At 40.7% G+C, this 21,344-nt stretch overlaps 2 protein-coding genes across 9 annotated transcripts in view; both read right to left on the reverse strand.

Annotated features, from left to right (window-relative positions):
* The window catches only part of LOC127619890 (nuclear transcription factor Y subunit gamma), a 40,949-nt gene extending 23,378 nt beyond the window's left edge, over positions 1-17,571 (reverse strand). For 2 of the 5 annotated variants that reach the window (XM_052092919.1, XM_052092917.1), the window contains exon 1: positions 17,460-17,571. The gene's annotated coding sequence lies outside the window, so the exon portion shown is untranslated. Of the gene's footprint in view, positions 1-13,187; positions 14,142-17,459 lie in introns of those variants that run through there. The other 3 variants (XM_052092918.1, XM_052092916.1, XM_052092920.1) reach the window with 3 other exon arrangements.
* A 322-nt stretch (positions 17,572-17,893) lies between these two features.
* The window catches only part of LOC127619534 (uncharacterized), a 202,635-nt gene continuing 199,184 nt past the window's right edge, over positions 17,894-21,344 (reverse strand). For 3 of the 4 annotated variants that reach the window (XM_052092380.1, XM_052092379.1, XM_052092382.1), the window contains 5 exons: positions 21,014-21,077; positions 20,819-20,896; positions 20,627-20,728; positions 19,401-20,517; positions 17,894-19,176 (listed from right to left, as the gene is read on the reverse strand). In XM_052092380.1, the coding sequence (XP_051948340.1) occupies positions 18,950-19,176; positions 19,401-20,517; positions 20,627-20,728; positions 20,819-20,896; positions 21,014-21,077 (1,588 nt within the window). In that variant the 3' untranslated portion in view covers positions 17,894-18,949. The remainder of the gene's footprint in view (positions 19,177-19,400; positions 20,518-20,626; positions 20,729-20,818; positions 20,897-21,013; positions 21,078-21,344) is intronic. The other variant, XM_052092381.1, reaches the window with a different exon arrangement.

Consider the following 21,344-nt stretch of genomic DNA (forward strand, 5'->3'; position numbering starts at 1 on the left):
GGCTCTTGCTGCGAGCATTACGGAGATAGCGCGTGCCTGTAATCTCACACGCACCCCTGCACTCAACAAAGCTGCTCAGCTGCCACGCCTCTGAGAGCTGTAAGCTCAGTGTTAGCACATTTTCTGCCTGTGTCACTAAGGGGTCACGTGTCCACACTAAAGTGCACACTCCCACAGTTACAAACACTGTATGCATGACCAAAACACCCCGCCATGAGCGGGAGGCTTTATGTAAGTGGCGCGCGTGCCTACTACAGTATATGCACCCCCACCCATAAGCCTGCCCATACAGTTTCAAACAATTCTCTGGCTCATGTCGCGAGCATCACAGATGTGACGCGCGAGCCAAGAAACTCCCCGCTAAGAGCGGGAAGCTTTATGAAAGTGGCGCACGTACCTATTACAATGTATGCACCCCCACCTGTAAACACTGTCTATACAGTTTCAAAAATTTCTCCGGCTGCGAGCATTACGGAGATAGCACGCGTGCCTGTAATCTCACACGCACCCCTGCACTCGGCACTCAACACAGCTGCTCAGCGCGCGCCCACGCCTCTGAGAGCTGTAAGCTCAGTGTTAGCACATTTTCTGCCTGTGTTACTAAGGGGTCACGTGTCCACACTAAAGTGCGCATTCCCACAGTTACAAACACTGCATGCATGGCCAAAAACACTCCGCCGCGAGCGGGAGGCTTTATGAAAGTGGCGCGCGTGCCTACTACAGTAGATGCACCCCCACCCATAAGCGCTGCCCATACGGTTTCAAACAATTCTCTGGCTCATGTCGCGAGCATCACAGATGTGACGCGCGAGCCAAGAAACTCCCCGCTAAGAGATTTACGGAGATAGCGCGCGTGCCTGTAAGCTCACACGCACCCCTGCACTCGGCACTCAACACGCCTGCTCAGCGCGCACCTGCGCCTCTGGGAGCTGTAAACTCAGTGTTAGCACAAGGCAATTTGCCGGTGGGGCCCATACGTCACTGCGACACGCCCCCAGCCAACATTCAGCCCATATCTGTGCAAGCAAAAGCCTGGGAAAAAATCCCTGACATGCCAAAATGGGTTTTGAACATAATAAAACACGGTTACTCACTTCAATTCGCTCGCAGACCACCCCGCTTTTCAGCAGTGGTCGAGACGAAAGTGAGGAAAGATGTGTCACATGTTCTACGCACCGAGGTGCTCGAACTGATAGAGAAGGGCGCTATAGAAACTGTTCCTCCCTCTGAGCGAGGCGTGTTTTTACAGCCGCTATTTTCTCGTCCTGCAAAAGGACGGTGGCCTCCGCCCCATCCTAGATCTCAGACATCTGAACAAAGCTTTTATGATTCGCTCGTTCAGAATGTTAACAACCAAACATATCCTCGCGCAAGTTCGCCCCGGGGGTTGGTTTCTATCAGTGGATTTGAAAGACGCTTACTTTCATATTCCGATAGCGCCTCATCACAGGCCTTTTCTGAGATTCGCTTTCGAGGGACAGTCATACCAGTACACAGTACTACCATTCGCCTATCATTGGCCCCCGTACATTCACGCTAAATGTATGGACGCCGCACTTTCCCCTGAGACAGCGGAGAGTGCGAATACTGAATTACCTCGATGATTGGCTAATCATAGCACAATCAGAGGGTCAGTTAACGACGCACAGATCTTGGATTACCAGCCATCTAGAATGCCTGGGTCTGAGAATCAATTTTGCAAAGAGCGTGCTATCCCCCAGCCAGAATATCTCTCCTGGGAATAGTGCTAGACTCAGTGCAGATGACAGCGCGCTCTCATCAGAGCTGCGCTCTCTATTCGACGCCTTGCAACATCATTCAGAAAGGGCGCGCGCGCCCCCGTCAAACGATTTCAAAGAATGCTCGGTCTCATGGCCTCGGCATCAGCTGTACTCCAGCTAAGATTGTTGCACATGCGTCCTCTCCAGCGCTGGCTCAAGAGCCGTGTCCCCACTCACGCGTGGCGCTCGGGCCACTTTTTGATCAGAGCCAATCATGGCTGCATAAAAGCCCTGATGCCCTGGAAAGCCATCAACTGGTATCAAACCGGCGTGAGTCTGGGCGTGAACACGCGGAGAAAAATGATCACAACAGATGCCTCCAAAATAGGATGGGGGGCCCTTTACGAGGGCAGGCCTGTCTCCGGCTTTTGGTCAAACCCGGAAAAGCGCCTACATATAAACTGTCTGGAAATGAAGGCGGTCGCCTTGGCTCCCAGAGCCCTGCTTCCGTACCTGAAAAACGAACACGTCCTGGTCCGAACGGACATGACGGTAGTTTCGTATATAAATCGCCAGGGTGGACTTAGGTTGAGCTCCCTACACTCTATGGAGGGCCCTCCATGCATGGCCCCTCAACGGGTTCCCGAGAACCTCCCCAGTGGAGTTTTGAGAACCATCACTGAGGCGCGAGCACCCTCTACGAGGAGCTTATATGCCCAAAAGTGGAAAGTGTTCAGTGACTGGTGTGATACCAAGAGCTTGAACCCCAAATCGTGTAAGATACCAAGTGTACTCGCCTTTTTGCAAGAGCTGCTGGAGGTGGGTCGCACACCCTCCACGCTCAAAGTCTATGTGGCTGCCATAGCGGCGTCGCACAATCCTGATAAAGGACATTCATTAGGGAAAAACGATCTAATCATTCATTTCCTAAGAGGCGCTAGGAGGATGAACCCTCCTCGCCCCCCCTCGGTGCCGATCTGGGACCTGGCCACGGTCCTGGACGCACTCAAGAGTGCCCTGTTAGAACCTCTCCGAACCGTGCACCTTAAACAGCAAAACTGCGCTCTTGCTGGCGCTCGCTTCAGTCAAGAGAGTGGGCGACCTGCACGCGCTGTCATCAAGCGCTGCTTGCCTGGAAATAGGACCTAACGACTGCAGAGTTGTCCTTAGGCCAAAGCACGGGTATATTCCTAAAGTGCTCTCCACACTCTTCAGAGCACAGGTGATATCTCTGGCAGCCCTATCGTCCCCAGCAGACGAAAGCGACGCTAATTTACTCTGCCCCGTCAGGGCGCTCAGAGTATATTTGGAACGTTCTGCCCTGTTCAGACAGACGGAACAATTATTCGTATGCTTTGGCGGCCGCACTAAAGGTCTCGCAGTCTCAAAGCAAAGAATATCGATAGTGGATGCTATAGCACTAGCTTATGAAGCCAAGGGGCTTCAATGCCCCTTAGGCGTCAGAGCTCACTCTACGAGGAGCATGGCCTCCTCGTGGGCTTGGTCGAGTGGGATACCCATTTCAGATATTTGAGCGGTGGCGGGCTGGGCCTCGCCTTCGACATTTATCAGGTTTTATAACCTACAGGTCCCCTCATTGCATTCCAACATTCTATCAGCCTGACTGTAGAATGGACTGGAGTATGTATATGCTGAGCATTATCTCCTCCCTTACAAGGTCCGTCTCTGACTGATTTAAAGGATTTTTTATGCATATCAGCACATAGAAAACTCAGTACATAAGATATGTGCTTGTGTTTGTACTATGAGCGCCCCACCATGGACCGCCTTGGAAGGGCGCTCTATAATATCCCATTATGTAGCTTGCCGTTGGCCGGCTCGTGGAATAATCACTTTGCTTTGAGGCTCAGGCATCTGCCTCTGGCTTTATAGAGCAAAGTCAGCACGCACGGCGTTTTACATGGTGTTCCCATAGCGTAAGCTACTTACGCAATAGGAGAGACCTCTCGATAGGGAACGACTCGGTTACTAACGTAACCTCGGTTCCCTGAGAGGAGGGAACGAGTATTGCGTAAGCTGCCGTGCTTGTGCTTGGTCAGTTCGCTTCAGTTGATTGAACCTAAAGGAACTCGTATGACGGGGTGCCCATTATATAGCCTGGCTATGCTAATTTCGGCGGGCTCTGAGCGTGCGAACACGAGGCGCGCGCGCCCATTGGTCGCGCGTTCAGAGTCGCCCCGTCATTGGTTCGAGCAGTTGCCGCAGCACAGCCAATGACCGAGCTGCCTCGCTCATTACTGTCTGCTGTGCAGCTGCAATGCGTTTTACATAAAGACTTCAATATTTCTCGAGAAACGGAGTTTTCCCATAGCGTAAGCTACTTACGCAATACTCGTTCCCTCCTCTCAGGGAACCGAGGTTACGTTAGTAACAGAGTCGTTTCCCTCCGGGCTCACTGGCGAGTGAAATGTTAAAATGTACTTGCCAGTGGCTAATAACAGACGTTTTTGGTTAGATTACGCATGTTGAGAAGTTACATTCGCAGCGGTGCAGAAATTACTTTTAAAATGGGGCGATGAGGAAACATTTAGAAAATATATTTTAAGTGACTACTACTAACAGAAACACATGTTGTAATACTATATCATGTTTGGGTGGGTGGGGACAAAAAGTAAACAGGATTTACGGTGCTGCCATCTTGACAAGCGATCCGGGATGCTGTCGCTTCAAGTGTTCTTTCTTGGCGGTTGTGTGGCTGTGATAAGTCATTTCAATTTGCATACCTTACACAGCACCACATGGCTGGGTCTCCGGCTAAAATACTCCCACGTTTTAGATCACCATGGGCAATGATCCATGCTTAAACCGGGTGATGCTATTTTAATTATTCCATTGCGACACACCGACGCATGTTATGCAAATCAACGTATTTCTGTAATCGATGAGGTCGATGAATCGTCCCAGCCCTACCCATTATGGGTTTTCAAATATTACCATTCATGTAGTGCGTTTGTGAATGTAAAAAAGTCAAAATCAAAGTGCATGACAAATGGAGTTATTGACTCCCAAAAGAAAGATCTTATTATGAACACCTGAAACAAGTTGTTAGTAATTACAGACTTCCTTTACTAACCCATGTAATCTGGTAACAAAAAACCCAGCTCTGGTCTTCATTGGCTGCTCATGAACAGCTTTGACCTGTCCTCAAACACTACACTAAGTGGAAGACCAATCACAACAGACTGGAACATCTGACCAATCAGAGCAGAATAGGCTCTCTGAAAGGAGGATTTTGGAAAGAATGCTTTAGAACGGATCATTTAACAAGTCGTTTTTGACACTGGGAAAAAAAGGTAATGCGGAAATTTAAATTATGAGCATATTAAAGTGTTTTTTGACCTTGGGTGCATGTAAATCTATTGTATGAGACCTTTAAAACAAAATTAGGGACGTTTAATAACCATAACAGTTGCTCTTTAAATATTTTACTTGCATGATTAGTTCCAAGTAACGCATGACACAATTGATCTATAGGGGATGGTGGTTTTACAAGGGGGATGTTTTTTGGCATTTCTTGCAACAAGGGGGATGGCATCCCCTCACATCCCCCCTCAACTCCAGCCCTGCTTATGCCAATGAACTATTTGCCTTTAGCCTATTAAACAACACCTAAACCTTTAAACTGTTTGTCTAGTTTAAAATGGAAGATTACATTCATGCAATGACTCCTTTGTCATTTATTTATGTTCTCAGTTTTTCCACAAAATTAACACAAGGGAGGCTGATAGCTAATAATTTTCATTGATATGCACATTTATAGTTTATATATACATATATTTTGCTTTTCACAATGCACGTAAACTGCTCTAAAATCGCTAAAAACACAAGCCTATGAGCCCTGTGCATGCACAAAACAGCGCACCATTTAAAGCGCACAAAGACATGTTAACCTGTCTTTCGTCGTGGCTTTTTGCAGTTTAAAAATGACATTACTATAAAGCCATTTTTATGTTATTTTGATTAATTGTGCAGCCCTGAATGATTGTGAAATTAGTGAAATTATTCTCTTTATGAAACTAAATGGCCAAATAAAAAGCATATTAAAATCATCGCGATATTGCTGAATCGCCAGCAAAATCATCGTGATTATATCGTAAATTAGTCCCTTATTCTCAATACTGCAATGCAAAATAGATGGTCAACACGATATTGTTATTACCGCAAAATGAAAAAATTATTACATTTTAAAGTTTTTATAACATCATAGTAGACAATAGACAATAATTATTGGAAACAACGGAACCAATAAAAGTTAAATGTCCAGACACATTATGATGATTATATTGGGGGCAAAATGTGCTTAAGTGTCATGAAAATTATGTGACAATGCAAAAAACTTCATGGTCCTAAATGTAGGCTTCATTTTCTTCATGCAAAATATTATCTTATTTTTTACTGATTTGGGGCTAAATATGACCAGGACATTTCCTTACAGGTTTCATGAGAATCGCCATCGTACTAGACAATAGTGCATAAAAATTATTGCTACGGTCATCATATTGTGAGGTAGTTGACAATACCCAGCCCTCATTATGATCCTTTACAGTTTGATATCCCTGACTTATTGGTCTATAAAAACAAGTCACATTCTATGGCATTACAGCAAAATGATACAAATCGATAAGTCATGTGACTCAGACTGCCAATAGGCTCTAGTCTCGAATAATTTCAGGTCTGATTGAGGCTGTCAACTGTCCATCAAATCAATCATGCATTTCCCCAATGGCGAGATGGAGAACTAATATAAGAAAAACACTGGAGGTCATTAGTAATCTGCACTGCTTTCTCTGTGCAGCTGAGAAGCAGTGGCATCAGGTGTTGATCTTGTGACCATCTTCTGCAGTACATCTGCAAACTCAAGTGGATGTGCCAGCAACAGCCTGATAGATATGATAATTTAACATCTCATGCAAGACCATTAAGAAAACCAGCTGGCTAATTACCAGGCGATAACAGCAGCAATTGCTGTCAGGGACCTGGTAAATTGTGAGGCAAATTAAATGAGATAACACTCCATCGAAGGAGACATAAATAGGTTAAATCAAGGCTCGGCTTGACCAGCTGCTTGTGAGTGGGAGCTATTTTTGACTCTTTTAGACTGGTCGAGACACATGACCAACCTACAATGGGAGAAGCAAGACTTCGGGCTTAGCATTGTAGGTAGTATCCTGGTTCTTCTGAAGTAAGATCGATGTTCTGTATTACATGTTCTGATCGATGTTCTGCTACTATATATTAGCCTATCCACAGTTTTCCTGAGCAAACACTAGGTGACCCCATGACGATTCTAACTGCCTGTTTTCTGTTTCTGGTCACGAGACGCAATGTAAAACTAACCGAAACCAGCAATTTAGACAGAGCACAACAAAAATTTAAGAGTTATTTGGAGTAAATTACATTACATTTATTTGGCAGATGCTTTTATCCAAAGTTACTTATAAAAGAGGAAAACATAAGTGAATCATCTTAAGGAGACAGTGGTACGAAAAGTGCAATATTACAAAGTTTCACTAGCATCAGAATATTCAAAACTGATTCAAGTGCAACAAGAATTTATTTTTAAAGTGACTGGCTAAGTGCTCATGGAACAGAAGTGAATCAGCTTCGCGGATGGAGTTGGGAAGGTCATTCCACCAATGTGGTATGATGAAGCCGAAAGTCCAGGAAAGTGTTTTGGTAAAAATTAATTTCACGCTCAACTTGTGCAGTTGTTGGCTGTCATAAATCAAAATAGTCAATGGTATCAACATAACTAAACTCAGACCATGGCTTCATGTCATCTACATACTCACGTGAGGCACTGTAAAAAAACAAATACGGTAATCTCGACTCTGTAAACTATCGGCACTATAGACAAGAGCCACATGTTTTTTGACAATTTCTACAAATGTAATACTTTACCCGCTTAGAATATATGCTGATGTGGATGAAAACACTGGAGAAATTGAAAACAGGTGAACCATGGAACTCTTCTGCGTTTAGGAAGAGTTTTAAAGAGCAAGCTATAGTAATTTACCACCCTGATGAAAAAGGCATGTAGAAAAATAATGTAGGCTACTATACAAGTTAAACCATCACAATAAAATCATGAAGATACACTAAACATTCAATTTTTTTATTTCATGTTATTAACCTCACCATAGAAAACTTTGCTAGCTACCTAGAAACAAATCAGATACCCTTGCATTAGCAAACTGACAATCGTTGATTCGCCACATACTAAAGCCATTCCGCCAGCACGGTTGTGCTAGCCCGATGGTGGAAAAGCGGCTAATGAATACATGGGCCTTAACTGCCACCATATAGGAACATGATCATAAGATAATTAACATTACAGGTGTTATTAGCGATTTCAGTCTTTTTTTTTATTTATTTTTTACTTCTGCTTTTTGGTAACTTCAAACACATTCCTGCTCTCCAAAACCCCACCCTCCAAAGTCATGACAACCAACCCGATGTCAGCCTAGGCCTGTCACACAGTATGTTTACATTTTTTTTTTTTTTACTTAAATGTTCCTAGTTCTAATAGTATTTTAATATTTGTAAATAAAAATCATTAAAATGCAAACAAATACTTAAGTCTAGGGCTGGGGCGGTATGGATTTTTTCTAACCGCGGTTGAAAAGCAAGATATTCCCGCGGTATAGCGGTAAACAGCATTAAATACATTACATTGGATCAGAGAAGTCCCCGACAGACTTTGGCGCACACATCAGAAGTCGCTTTTGATAGACAGACTTTAAATATTGTCACCTACATCCGAAGAAAAAAAACGAGCACAATTTTAAATAGTCAAATTTTCATCAAGCAGTAATTTGGCATGAACTAATCACTGTATAGATTTCCTTATTTAAGATTATTCTCAGATACATTCGCGATTGAAGATGGGTCAGACATGATTTTGACCACTTTATTAAGTTTTGTTTTGTAGAAAGCCTTTCTTTAACTTAAAATTTCGTTTTGTATAAATTGTATCTTAATTTTAATCACTGTTTCATTAACTAATTGCCTGGAATTAATAAATAAGAAGCAAATATAGCAGACATATAATCAGCAGCAGGACGTGGAAGCGCCGATGCGATCTCTTGCGCGTGAGCTCTCTCATAAATGAACCGAAACTCGGCGGCTAGGCCTACTGCCTCACAGACATGAGAAATAAATAGAAATCTTAAAATGCATTTTAAACAAAATTCAAAACAAAATGATAAAATTTTAGGCTACAGTAGCCTAGTAGGCTAGTCAGGTTTGCCGATGTGCGTTACTATTTATTTATTTATTTTTATCCCTGTGCGCCAATCGGAAACGGACTTCACTGCTGATATTCTGGGGATACAACATAGCCAATAGGCTATAGCCTACTAGGGACTTTAGCCTTTAAAATATCTTTGCTGCATTGGATCAGTCTCCTTTCTAGAACAGCCAAGAGCTTTCTAGCCTCGCGGCAGCAGCGCCTTGCATCGCTCAGACCTTAAAACAGTCAGCGCCATGGATGCGGTTTTGAAAATTTATCAAAAAACGTTGGTGCGGACAGATGAGTTTTGTGATGCGGTTGCGGATTAAATAATAATAGCCCATCCGCGCATCTCTAATACAAATGGAATGTTATTATGTGTCATGGAACATTGCGCTCCCCAACTCGCTGAAAGGTCGGATTTGCTCCATATTTTGATAAGTTTTGTTTAGAAAACCTTGAATCCATGTAGGCTAATATCATTAGACATAATCCATATCATTAGAATCAATGAATCCATGTCATTAGACACAACGAATCCATGTCACTAGACACAACGTGCACACATGTGCAGGCCAATGTTTTTTTTGTTTTTGTTTTTTTGCGGTGACGACGGTGACAAGCTCAGACCCGCGGTTGGAGTCACGTGACCGCGGTATTGCGGTAATGCGTAACCGTCCCAGCCCTACTTAAGTCTCAAATAAACAGTCTCAGATGTTTGGGAGCAAGATGCTAACATATGGGACAAACTGTGCCTGTGTGGATTTAATGCTGAACACAATTCTGTTCCCTTAAATACATTCGTACAAGTATACGTACAATGCCAAGGCCAACTGTGGTCGAATACTGGACTAAGCCAAACTACAATTGCCTTTTCTAGGACTGTTAGTCTGGACTGGTGTTATTTTAGTTGGACTAAAGCATTCACATGACACTTTAAAAAGACTAATTAATGTTTTAGTCGGACTGAAATCAACTTTAAGAGTGCATTTAAACGTATGGAAAGACTGTGATTGTTCTGGACAGCTATTTCAGTAATAATAGTCGGGACATTTTGTGTGTAGTATTGCAAAATGTTTTGCTTACAGCATATTTAGCTTCAAACTTTTAAGTGGATACAAAAAGCAAAAGCGAAGCTGCACATACGATTCTCAATTTACACAAGTCACGATTGTCCTTCAGTAAGTCAGAAAGCATTGGCGGTGTTGGATTTCTTTTGACCTGTTTGGTTGCCTCAATGGCAATAATCGCTGGTGCTCTGTGTCTCGGAAAGTCAATGCCGCTAGCAGAGGCTGAATCAGCAATCTCTGCCAGCCTTCGCTTCCGCCATGCAGGAGGACTACAGTACCTCAGCAAAGGAATGTTTGACAATTTCAGGGTGATGGGGGACAAGCAGTTCATGAAGATCTGAGATATCATAAATTGACGAGAGGATGACTCAAATGGCTCAAGTTCTGCTGGATATGCTGCAGATATTTGATGGTTGGAGAAACAACTACAACTTAAGAAACTTATTCTGCTGTGATCTAAACACAACAATACTCAGGAACAATTCCTTTATTATAAAAATGTTTGGTCTATGTGGTTTGTTAAATGGATCCAAAGCAACTCTTTTTACTTGCAGAGAAAAATCCCAGACATCAATCTCCAACTCATGTTGGAAAGATTGTAATCAGCTATGCTGATGAGAAAATTAGTTGGGTTGAGAGTTTTTAGCTTAATTGCAGAATTTATGGTTTAAGATGTTTAGAGGTTTAAGTTGTTCCTCAAAATTCATATCATTCTAGTGGAGAGATAATATAGAATGATACGAATTTTGAGGAACAACTTAAACCTCTTGGCCCAGTTGCAGGCAACCCCTTAACTTAAAAAAAACCCTTAGTTATAATTAAAAGCCTATTGCCACTAAGTGTTTTCTTATCTCAAGAGGTTTCTTGCAACCAGCCACTGGACTTAAAAAAGCTACAAAATACTTCACATCATGTTAATTTTTAAATGTTCTGCAGACATTTAAAAACAAACTGGTTTCCCTAATCCACAAGTGTGAAGGCACTGTTCTAAATTATCTCATCTCAACATCCTGTCATACATCTCAATTTTCCTAATACAATTCTCTTCTTCAGCACACCTCCCATTCGTGGTTTAGGAAAAAACAAACAACTGAATGCATAGCACACGATGAATACATATAGGATAAATTTGATCTTATCCGATACTGGATCATTCCAGGGGGAGAAAACACCTTCAAGAACAGGTATAGAATATAAATGGAAAAAGAAAGAGGCGAGTGTTAAGAATGATAGAATGGGAGTTTAGTTTACAGCTATTAATATTACCATTTGTATTAAGAAAATTTACAATGAAAAACTGTTACCTTTAGTCTCTAATAACACAAACAAACCATATTCATAAAAACTACTAGGAATAATTAAAACTATGCAAAAGCAACTGAGACACAAGACAAACAATTTTCCATAATCTTTCTGTCAAACAGAAAAGTCACCTAAAGCATATTTGTCAAGCTACATTCAGGACTTATTACCTGCACAAACATTCACACAGATAGGACAGCCGGTAAAAATAACCCGACATATACCGCATCAGTTACTGGTTAATTATCGACTCAAACACAACAAAATGCAACCGAGCACTCAGCAATGAATTACAAATTAACCGGAAAATAACAGTACTTGTTTTGCACAAAGTTTGGAGCATTTAAAAACAGAGGGGGCAGACAACATTGAGATCTGCTACGCTGATCCGTGTCTAATCTCACGGATCAATCATTCCAATGTTGCCCTTGCTTTGGCCTCACGTCAACTCCAGGAAGCCGTCCCTGAACTCTCAAGGTCATTCGACAGCAAGCAGAGAGGGAGAGAATGAAAAACAGTATAGGGGGAGGGAGAAAGAGAAAGAGGGATAATACTATAGCACAGAATACCAGAGAGAAAGTGGGGACTGGTTTTGCAACTTTAAATGAAACAACTTGGCGACCCTATAGTAATGCCTTCAGTACATGTAATAATGCCATCCTCAGTGTGATTGTGAATGGGCCACTCTTGTTTGTGCACCCACAAGAGATGCACTGTCAGACAGATTGAATGCGGGAGCCGCTCTCGCATTCCTGTGACCTTCATCCAGAGATGGGCCGATTAGAATGGCAAGGTGCAACGACATGCCGATGCTAGCCAAACAGCACAAACTTTGCAGATTCTGGACTGACATTTCAAAAAACATGCTTGAAAAGCAGATCCAAGTGAGTCTGGAGAGAAGAGAGAATGCGCAAAACTGTACAGGTCATTGTTGGCCAGGTGAGACACTGTATCGTTGAACGTGTTTGTTTTTATTAACTTTTCATTGTTTACACTGAGGGCTCAAACTAGTAGTTATTTTTAGCTCTCCTGTCCCCAAATGGACCTTAATACTGTCACCCATAGAAACTTTTGATTAAAGAATGGAAAAAGGGACAGATTCCATAAAATGCCGCATGAGGAAAGCGAACCATAAAACCTTAAGGGGTAAAGTCTGTGTACAATGAAACTCCCCCAAATAAAACTTCAATCCATCACAGAAACTATATACATTCCTCTGCTCTGCTTCACTGTCAGCCTAGTGTAAACAAGCTGTAAAACTGGGCCTTGAAGGTGAAACAAGACTAGCAGTCCTTTGCAGCCAGGGTCATCTATCTCTCTCTTTTTCTAAGCATCACACAACCTACACAACATAACAGATGCTGTAGCCGGTATATTCAACAGCACAGGGCCTTTAAGATGTTCAAAGTCAAAACAAGTTTGATATTGAGCTGCTATTTATAACTTGGGCGAATTAGAGGTCAACTGCGATCAAAGGCAGTCACCATCAAAAGTTGAAATGTAGTTCAACAAGGAAAAGTTAAAATTAAGTTCACAAGGCAAAGCAAATGTACAATACAGCCAGTCCAGCTTGTCAATGTTTACATAATGTAAAACTGGTGCAAAGAGGAGGCAGGGACTGCTTCAAGGCTGGTTCAGGAGAGAAAACATGGAAACACAAAGGAAAACACTCAAATTTCAAGCAAGGGGAAAAGTAAAGGACGAAAAGAGGAGGAGAAAAGCGCAGCGGAGGACCAAGGAAGCATCCCATTACTGCAGAATGAGAGCGAGAGAGAGAGAGAGAGAGAGAGAGAGAGAGAGAGATAGCTTTACAGTCTGATTACAATTGCAAGTCACACTTACCCCGTGCCCTTCATGCTGCACTGTGGACAGTATAGAAGTAGAGGAGGATGTAACTAAAGTCTCCTTGTTGAACGTACAGAGAAAATGTCTTAAGTCCACAGGCTCTGTCCCAGGAGGAGACAAAAGACTGTGTGGGACAGGCAATCCGCTGCTGTGTTGAAAGCCCTGAGCCGAGGAAAAGCGATCACCTACCGCCCCCCTTTTCGACCCCTCCCCCTTTCACTAGCCCATCTTCTTCAGCCACCCCCCTCCCTGAACACACAATCCACTGCCATTCCTCCCCTGTCTGAGTCTCCTGAAGCCGCCTGGAGTTGACCTCTGCCTGGCAACCCTAGTGTTCGTCTTTCAGCTGACCCCTGCCTCAGTGCAAGTGACTGGAAAAACAGATGAGAAAGTGTGCGAGAGGTGGAGAGAATGGGAAGGATTAAAAGAAAAACATAAGAAAAAGAGTGAGAGAGCAAAGCAGAGCAGCAGAACAAGTCGGGACAAAAATCTCCTGACAGCTTTCCTTTTAACACTCGACTGTATTCAATCTAGATTGCTAAACGATACTCTCAGTCCGCCTATCCTCAAGATCCCACCCCCCTTGCCGGATTCCTCAAATAAGCCAGAGTTGGCCACTGACGCTATAGGCTGAGCAAGCCTTCCATAGGCGGCATTATTCCCTCCTCCCACCTTGCCCTTCTCCACTCCACCCCCTTTCACAGGCACTCAACTTCCTGGTTTAGTTACCTTGAGCAGCAGGATAGGGGTCAGGGAATAAAAAAACTAAAGAGAAAACGATAAACAGACAAAAGAGGAAGAAAGTTGCACAAAGGACGTAGGGATGATGAAGGATTTGTTAGCAAGCCTCGGAAATCTGTCCCCTGTAGATCGTCTTCTCTACTGTGGCTGGACGGAGCTGGACTTAACAACTGACTTCTCAAACAACTGGCCCTTGCTTATTTACAATGTCAAACTGAATGTCTCTAAAGCCCACCCCATCAGAGGAGTGGAGTGGTTGATTGTGCAGTGATGCAAATAAGCTCATGATCAATGATTGGCCCAGTGCAATCTCAAAGAGGATGCCGCATGCTGTAGCCGCATGATTTAAAGAGGAAAGTCATACAGGTCAGATTTGTAGTCTCATTTGAGTGCAGAGACATGCATGCAGTGCAGCACATTCAACCTGAACAGAACATCAGTCACGTGACTCGTGTCCTAAATAAATATACTGTTGATCTGAAGAGGTAATGAACAGGAAGGACAAAGACAAATAAAAATCTCATCTGACTAAAAATTATGGAAGTTATGCAATTTATATGATGCATTTATGATCATTTATTTGTTTACCCTTCAGTTACTTCTAGAATAATAAATCTGGCAGATGTTTTGCATTCTATAGCACACCATTTGAATCTGATTGGGCTCCTTGTTTCCGGAAACTGACGCAATAAAATTTCATCACACGCACTGATGCAATTTCCTGAATACAAAACTGCCTGCAAGTAATGTTCCAGTTTCAATATAGGCCAAGTTAAGCTTAATCTACAGTATCTGCGGCATAATGTTGAGTACCACAAAATAGGGCCGATTAAACTGCAAGGGCTGTGATTAAAAAAATACAAAATAAATAGTCTGCACACGCTACTCACTGTGCTTACTGTATGTGTGCAGCGCTGTTCTCTGTAGCGCATTACACACATCTTCAAAGCATGCACAGCTAATACGCCGAACGCATTATATTTATTAGGGCACCTCACGATATAGTACGTATTGCAATACACGCCATTATTCGATATATTGAGATACATCATGATATCATAATTTGATTAAATTACGAATCAGTTCCAATTTTAATTCCAATTCATTTGGGTATATTTCAGTTATATACTGATGTCTGATGGAGAGCATGTAGGTTTACATATCACATTTTTGTCTCTTGGTGAGCTCATTAAAATGATTAGGAAGTAACAGTGTGCCAACTTTGTTATGTTTACATGATATGAATACACAAAAAGTTTAATATAAATATTTATACAAGGATCTAAAGTATCGATACAATATCATGAGGATAAAGTACAGCCCTAATATTTACAGTGCTCTAGATTCACTAATTGCACATCTGTGTAATTCCAAATATTCTTGGCTGATAAAAGTTACTATCCAAATCTTAAGTTACCCCCTAACACTGGATTTTGTGCACAGAAGAGTGAATGAGTGCATTTCCCTGCAGTAAAAGGTAATTGCCAACTTAACGACAAACCATTTTTTTCCTTCAAAGTTCTGCCAAAATAAAAAAAGCTTCGCCAAAATAAAGGCTTAAGGGTTTAACCGGAATGCACAGATATGATGCATTAAAGTGTATATTAGAACATAAATATATTATAGTTTTCATAATAATAATATACAAAATATATTTCCATTATAATTTCTTAATAGTAATGCATTATTGAGTTCCAAATAATAATAGCCTAATGAAAAATGGGCTGAGACCCTATTGCAAAGTGGACAAAAACAGTGCCTACACAGTGAACCGATACAACGTGAAGGTGATGTGAATCCGTTTTACCCCCTCTATGTTTTACAGTATTATAAGAGGACTCAAGTGTGGAAACACTTTCTTGAACCCTTCCTTTCTGTTGGCAGTAGAGCATGTTTGCCCATGACTTTATGTTGGTCAAAAAGAAACACTAACTTTTTTGTTTTGTTTATAATCATATTGCAGTTCAAATCACAACTTCAATATAAAAAATAATAAATTGCAATTACATTGTGTCCACATCGTTCAGCCCTACTACAAAATTATTTCAACTCAAGCCTTGTGTGTGTGTGTATAATATATAGACTAAATCTTGGTTACAGTAAGCAGGCACATACAGTAGAAGTAAATGGGATCAGTCCATAAACATATAACACATATGTTTGCTTCTAATGGCTATACCTTTGAATGTGTATATTGTATTGTTTATGGACTGGCCCCAATCACATTGTGTTACTTTTTTTAAAAATTAAAGAATGAGACAGGTCTAAAATACTTTTTGCAGGAATCAACATTATGCCACAACTGATGTAGCCTCGGCTTAACTTTTATTGAACCCGGAACATTCCTTAAACACCTATTACAAACACAGAAAATATATATTTTTTTGGGTCAAAGCCAGGGGCAGCAGAAATTTTATACGATTATGTTTAATATCGAAATGCTGCAGAATCTTCACTGGTTTGTTAAACTGGAAAAATGTCAATATAGAGGTGTACAGACAAAAAGGGAGGAAGAAATTGAGATCAAAATGAAGGTTTAAACCTCATACTGTAGAGGTCATGATGAAAACTCTAACTGCATTACAATCCTTTCAATAATTTGTTGTTGTCAAAAGACATTTAGAAGGCAGGTAAATTATTTACAGCAACAGTACTTAAATACTATTTTTGATTTTCTTGTAAAATCAAAGGTCAATCATAAATGGTTTTGCTGCCACGGTTAATTTGATAATCTGCACTGTTGAGACTATACAATACTTTCCTACAAACGATTAGTCATTTTAATTAACTAAGTAAACAAAGCATTTAGAGTTTACTAGGAGACATGCTAACCGAGACCATACATTCTGTTTTTGTCTTTGGAACTTTAATATTTTAGTAGAAACCAGAAGTAACCAATTATTTTCATTGATGGACTTATTGGCCCCCTCCAAACATCTGCAGCCTGTAAGATTATATGCAGATAAGGACATAAAAAACGCGTAAATGAACAGAGCAAGTGTTCGCTACGTTAGCAGGCCGCATTTGTCTGTTATTCATATCAAATTAGGAGATGTGAAATAACGAATGCTTTGGAAGACTTAAGAGCAAATGCTACCTAAAATATTTGTAAAGCAGTGTTTAGACAGTCTAACCAATAAAGACTACGTTTTGGTATGTCCTTCAGACCAATCAAACCTCGGACCAGATTCCACCAATCAAGGTTTCTAAGGGCTCTGATAGTTAGGAAACTGCCACCATTTGGGCTCAAAATTAACCCATAAGCCAATAAAGTATTTTAGACAAGAGAGCCAAAATGGCGATCAATGACAAACAGTTTCCTAACCGCCTCCATTCCCTTTCACTAGCCACCAATAAGCGCTTCAGAGAGCGAGGGGGGGAAATGGCGCCTATGTTCATCATCCAAAACAATCGTCCATTGGATGAAAACTTTTATTGGACCACGAGCTCAAAATGACGGCCGCTTCATCGAAACAGCAGTAGATAACAAGCAAATAGTATCGAGTCCGTGTTTAAATGTATACTTACTTTACGTGATGAAATCGTAGTGTTGTCCGGTTCGACGTAATATTTAATTTATTTCAGGCTGTTACAGGAAACCAAGATGGCCGACGATTTGCCTACTGTTTTTCAAACCGGAAGAAGTGTTACGTTAACGGTGACGTTGTCATAAATTAGCGCCAATGTAAAACGCAAGTCCTTCAGTTCAGCGAGAGGTTAAACCATCATTTTGATGCCTTTGCTGTTATAACTGCGTTACCTGCTGGCAGTCCTAGTGTGCCAGCACAAAAACAATGTCATTTACCTGTTTCTCCAAGACAAATAAACTTTCTGAAAGGTATCAAACATTTTAGGAAAAGTGTACTACCAAAATATATATATATTGTAAATGTGACATGATATCTGATGTAAAAAAAAAAAAAAAAGTAATCATCCACAACATACGAGTATTAAATGTTTTATAGTGTATTTAATAGCTTTTCAAACATATTTAATTCAATCAATAATAAAAACAATTGATGGCAAAGGAAACAATAGAAAATATCTTCAAAATATTAAAGAACTGCCTGTCAAAGATAAACTGCAATTGGAGAATTAATTATACATCTTACAAAACAGGACAACCTGTTCTGACCTGACATTTATGAAAAACATCCTTAGTCTAAGAATGAGAATTTCCAGTTAAATCTTTCATAATATAGATTAACTTAGTTTTAATGTGTTCACAAAAACTATGTCAATATAAGATTTTTTTTTAAGGATAGAACAGAAACCATGCTAATTTATTATGGTTTTGGACTAGGAGGTTGAAACCAATATTCTAAACCATTAATACACAAAACCAGCATTTACAAAGAAGCATCAAACAGGACCTGACACAAAACCTTGAAGTTACTGGATAACCCTTATGACAACTTAAATCCCTGTACTATAGAGCATAAACAGTACAACTAAACTACACTTAAAGATAAACTTTAGGGAACGTACGATGTTAGAGGTGCTTTGAGAGAGGAATAATAATAATCAAAATATAAAATAATAAAAAGATACAAATGTACACAAGAAACAACAAGCCACAGCAATGTATTGCTGTAATTGTATTTTTCCCAAATCAAATACAGATTTCAACAATCATTCTATAAAGAAAGGTCGCTATTGGGTTGCATGGTTTATTTTTTTCCAACACTGGTCTTTTAATAAAACCAGCTGAACAAAACAGTACAATTTTACAACACGAGAAACATTGTACAAAACAAAACCAAGTATCCTTCAAATATTAGGATAACAATCAGAACTACCTAATTACTGAAAATAACGCTCCATTTATTGTCTGTATTTTGTCTGAAATCTTAAAGAATATCAACTGCAAAAACAGTCCCCTAATTTAATTTTAAACTGAGTGTTGCTAAGCAGCATAATGGTTAAATCAACTCCCAAAAGTTAGCTCAGAACCTCATCTGGTAGGCTATGTTAAAATATAACCATGTCAGATTATACAGAAACAAATAAGCTTAATTTTATCTACGGGCCACAAGCTCCAGAAGAGTTGAGGCAATCTTGTTAAGACTGGTGGTGTGTGTCGTTTCCGGAGGTGGTGAGGATGATGGTTGGAATGGGTCATAGAGTTCATCACCAGCTTGATGGTCATTTTGATGTGACCTCGGTTGTCCTCTCCCAGCAAACATCCTTGCATCATCAAGTAGAGAAGTTGGTTTGTAAAGCATGGGAGGCTTGCCAAAGCTCTCTAAAAAACATAATCATAAAGAATTAAGTATGAAAATAATGAGGTATAGAGATCTTAAAAGGAGTGTAAAAGTTTCGGTGTATTGTACTTTTAGAGACACTGGAATACTTTTAAAACTGTAATCAGGTCTAATTGTCTTCTACTCCTCTAGTAGATTAGTTTGCCCTTCTACCACGTGGAGAGTTCAAACAATTTTAAACATTAAATGTTTATAACTTCGTTACCTTGAAAACCACAATCTATGTCTTCACGGCCTGAGTTTTCAAAGCGCTCTGATGAATGCTTTCTCTGATCATCCCATTTTCTTTCAGAATCCACATTTACAAAGCCCCTGAAATCATCATCATAATATCTTGTCTCATGAATACTTCTAGGACCTTCTAGGCCATCTTTTGAAGCTCTTGAATATTCTTCATAATGTCGTGCCTCTTCTCGAAGATCCTTCTCATAACCTCTCCACTCTGGAAAATCTCTTGTGTTCTCTTGTAACCTTGTCTTTTGAAGTTCTCTGGGATCATCTGCGTATTGCCTTGCTTCTTGAAAATCACTTGGACAACTGTCAAATCGTCTTGCCTCTCTGTAATCTCGTGAGTCATTTTCATAACGTCTGCTCTCTCTAGGACTTCTTGGGTCATCCTCATATCGCTTGACCTCTCCAAACGCTCTAGGTTCATCCTCATATCGCTTGACCTCTCCAAAAGCTCTAGGTTCATCCTCAGATCGCTTGACCTCTCCAAAAGCTCGAGCGACATCCTCCGATCGCTTGACCTCTCCAAAAGCTCTAGGTTCATCCTCATATCGCTTAACCTCACCAAACGCTCTAGGTTCATCCTCATATCGCTTAACCTCACCAAACGCTCTAGGGTCATCCTCATAGCGCTTGACCTCTCCAAACGTTCCAGGATCATCCTCATAGCGCTTGACCTCTCCAAACGTTCCAGGATCATCCTCATATCGCTTGACCTCTCCAAACGCTCTAGGGTCATCCTCGTATCGTTTGAGTTCTCCAAACGCTTTAGGGTCTTCCTTATATCGCTTGACCTCTCCAAAGGCTCTAGGGTCTTCCTCATATCGCTTGACCTCTCCAAATGCTCTAGGGTCTTCCTCATATCGTCTGACCTCTCCAAAAGCTCTAGGGTCATCCTCATATTGTTTGACCTCTCTAACCACTCTTGGGTCTTCCTCATATTTTCTGGATTCTTGGACACTTCTGGGAACATCTTCATATCGTTTGACCTCTTGGAAACCTCTATTTTCTAAATATATGCCATCTGGGTCAACCCTTAAATCCTTATCATGTGCATCTCTGCGTTGTTCACTAGCAAATTGTGAAGTATGGCCCTTGAGATGAAGGAAAAAGACAAACAAAAAAAAAAAAAAATTTAGACTTTCAATTAGAATAAATATTTATAGATAATGCTGGTTTTGTGGGTGCCAACTATGAGATTACCCCAGTTTTTGCAGTTTTATTTGCTTGAAACTCTTTCAAAACTGTGCACAGCTTTTCTTTGAGAAATTTAGCTTCCTCCAGATTTTCAATTTGGATGTCACTCTGTAATTGAACAGTAGTATATTAGAAGGAAAAGTCAAGTCTATCAGGGAAATTTTTCACTCCAAATTTGTAAAGAAATTGTGCACTCACAAGTACATCCAGGACATTTTCAGGATGTGGATAAACATGATATGCATTTCTAGATTCCATAACTGGGTTATTAAACAGCTATAAAGAAGGGAATAAGAAGACTAATGGTTCAGGTATGTCATTGCTATACTTACTGAAAACAAATATGTGAATTTTTAAGGGATGGCAAAAAAAAGTGTGTCCTTGTAGTTTTACCGGGGACTTTGCTTGATTAGGTGCTGCTCTTTGCATCTCTTTGTGGATACATTCCTGTGAATGTCTGAAATTAGAATTATTTTAGCATCTTTAAAAAAATAAAATAATAATTAATAGGGAGTAAATGAAAAATTATAGACCCAATGCAAATCTCTAAAATACTCAAATTTGATATAATTCTTACAATAAAACATTTGTAGGGAATTATGTAGTGGATTCTTTTAAAGTACCACTTGCACTTCAGGTCTTCCGTTTATGAAAAACAATAAAAGTTGTAAAAATATGGAAGCAAGGTTCATGAATATCCACCTATAAATAGTACCCAATTATC

This window comes from Xyrauchen texanus, chromosome 26, assembly GCF_025860055.1.
Source record: "Xyrauchen texanus isolate HMW12.3.18 chromosome 26, RBS_HiC_50CHRs, whole genome shotgun sequence".
NCBI classification, from domain to species: Eukaryota; Metazoa; Chordata; class Actinopteri; order Cypriniformes; family Catostomidae; genus Xyrauchen; species Xyrauchen texanus.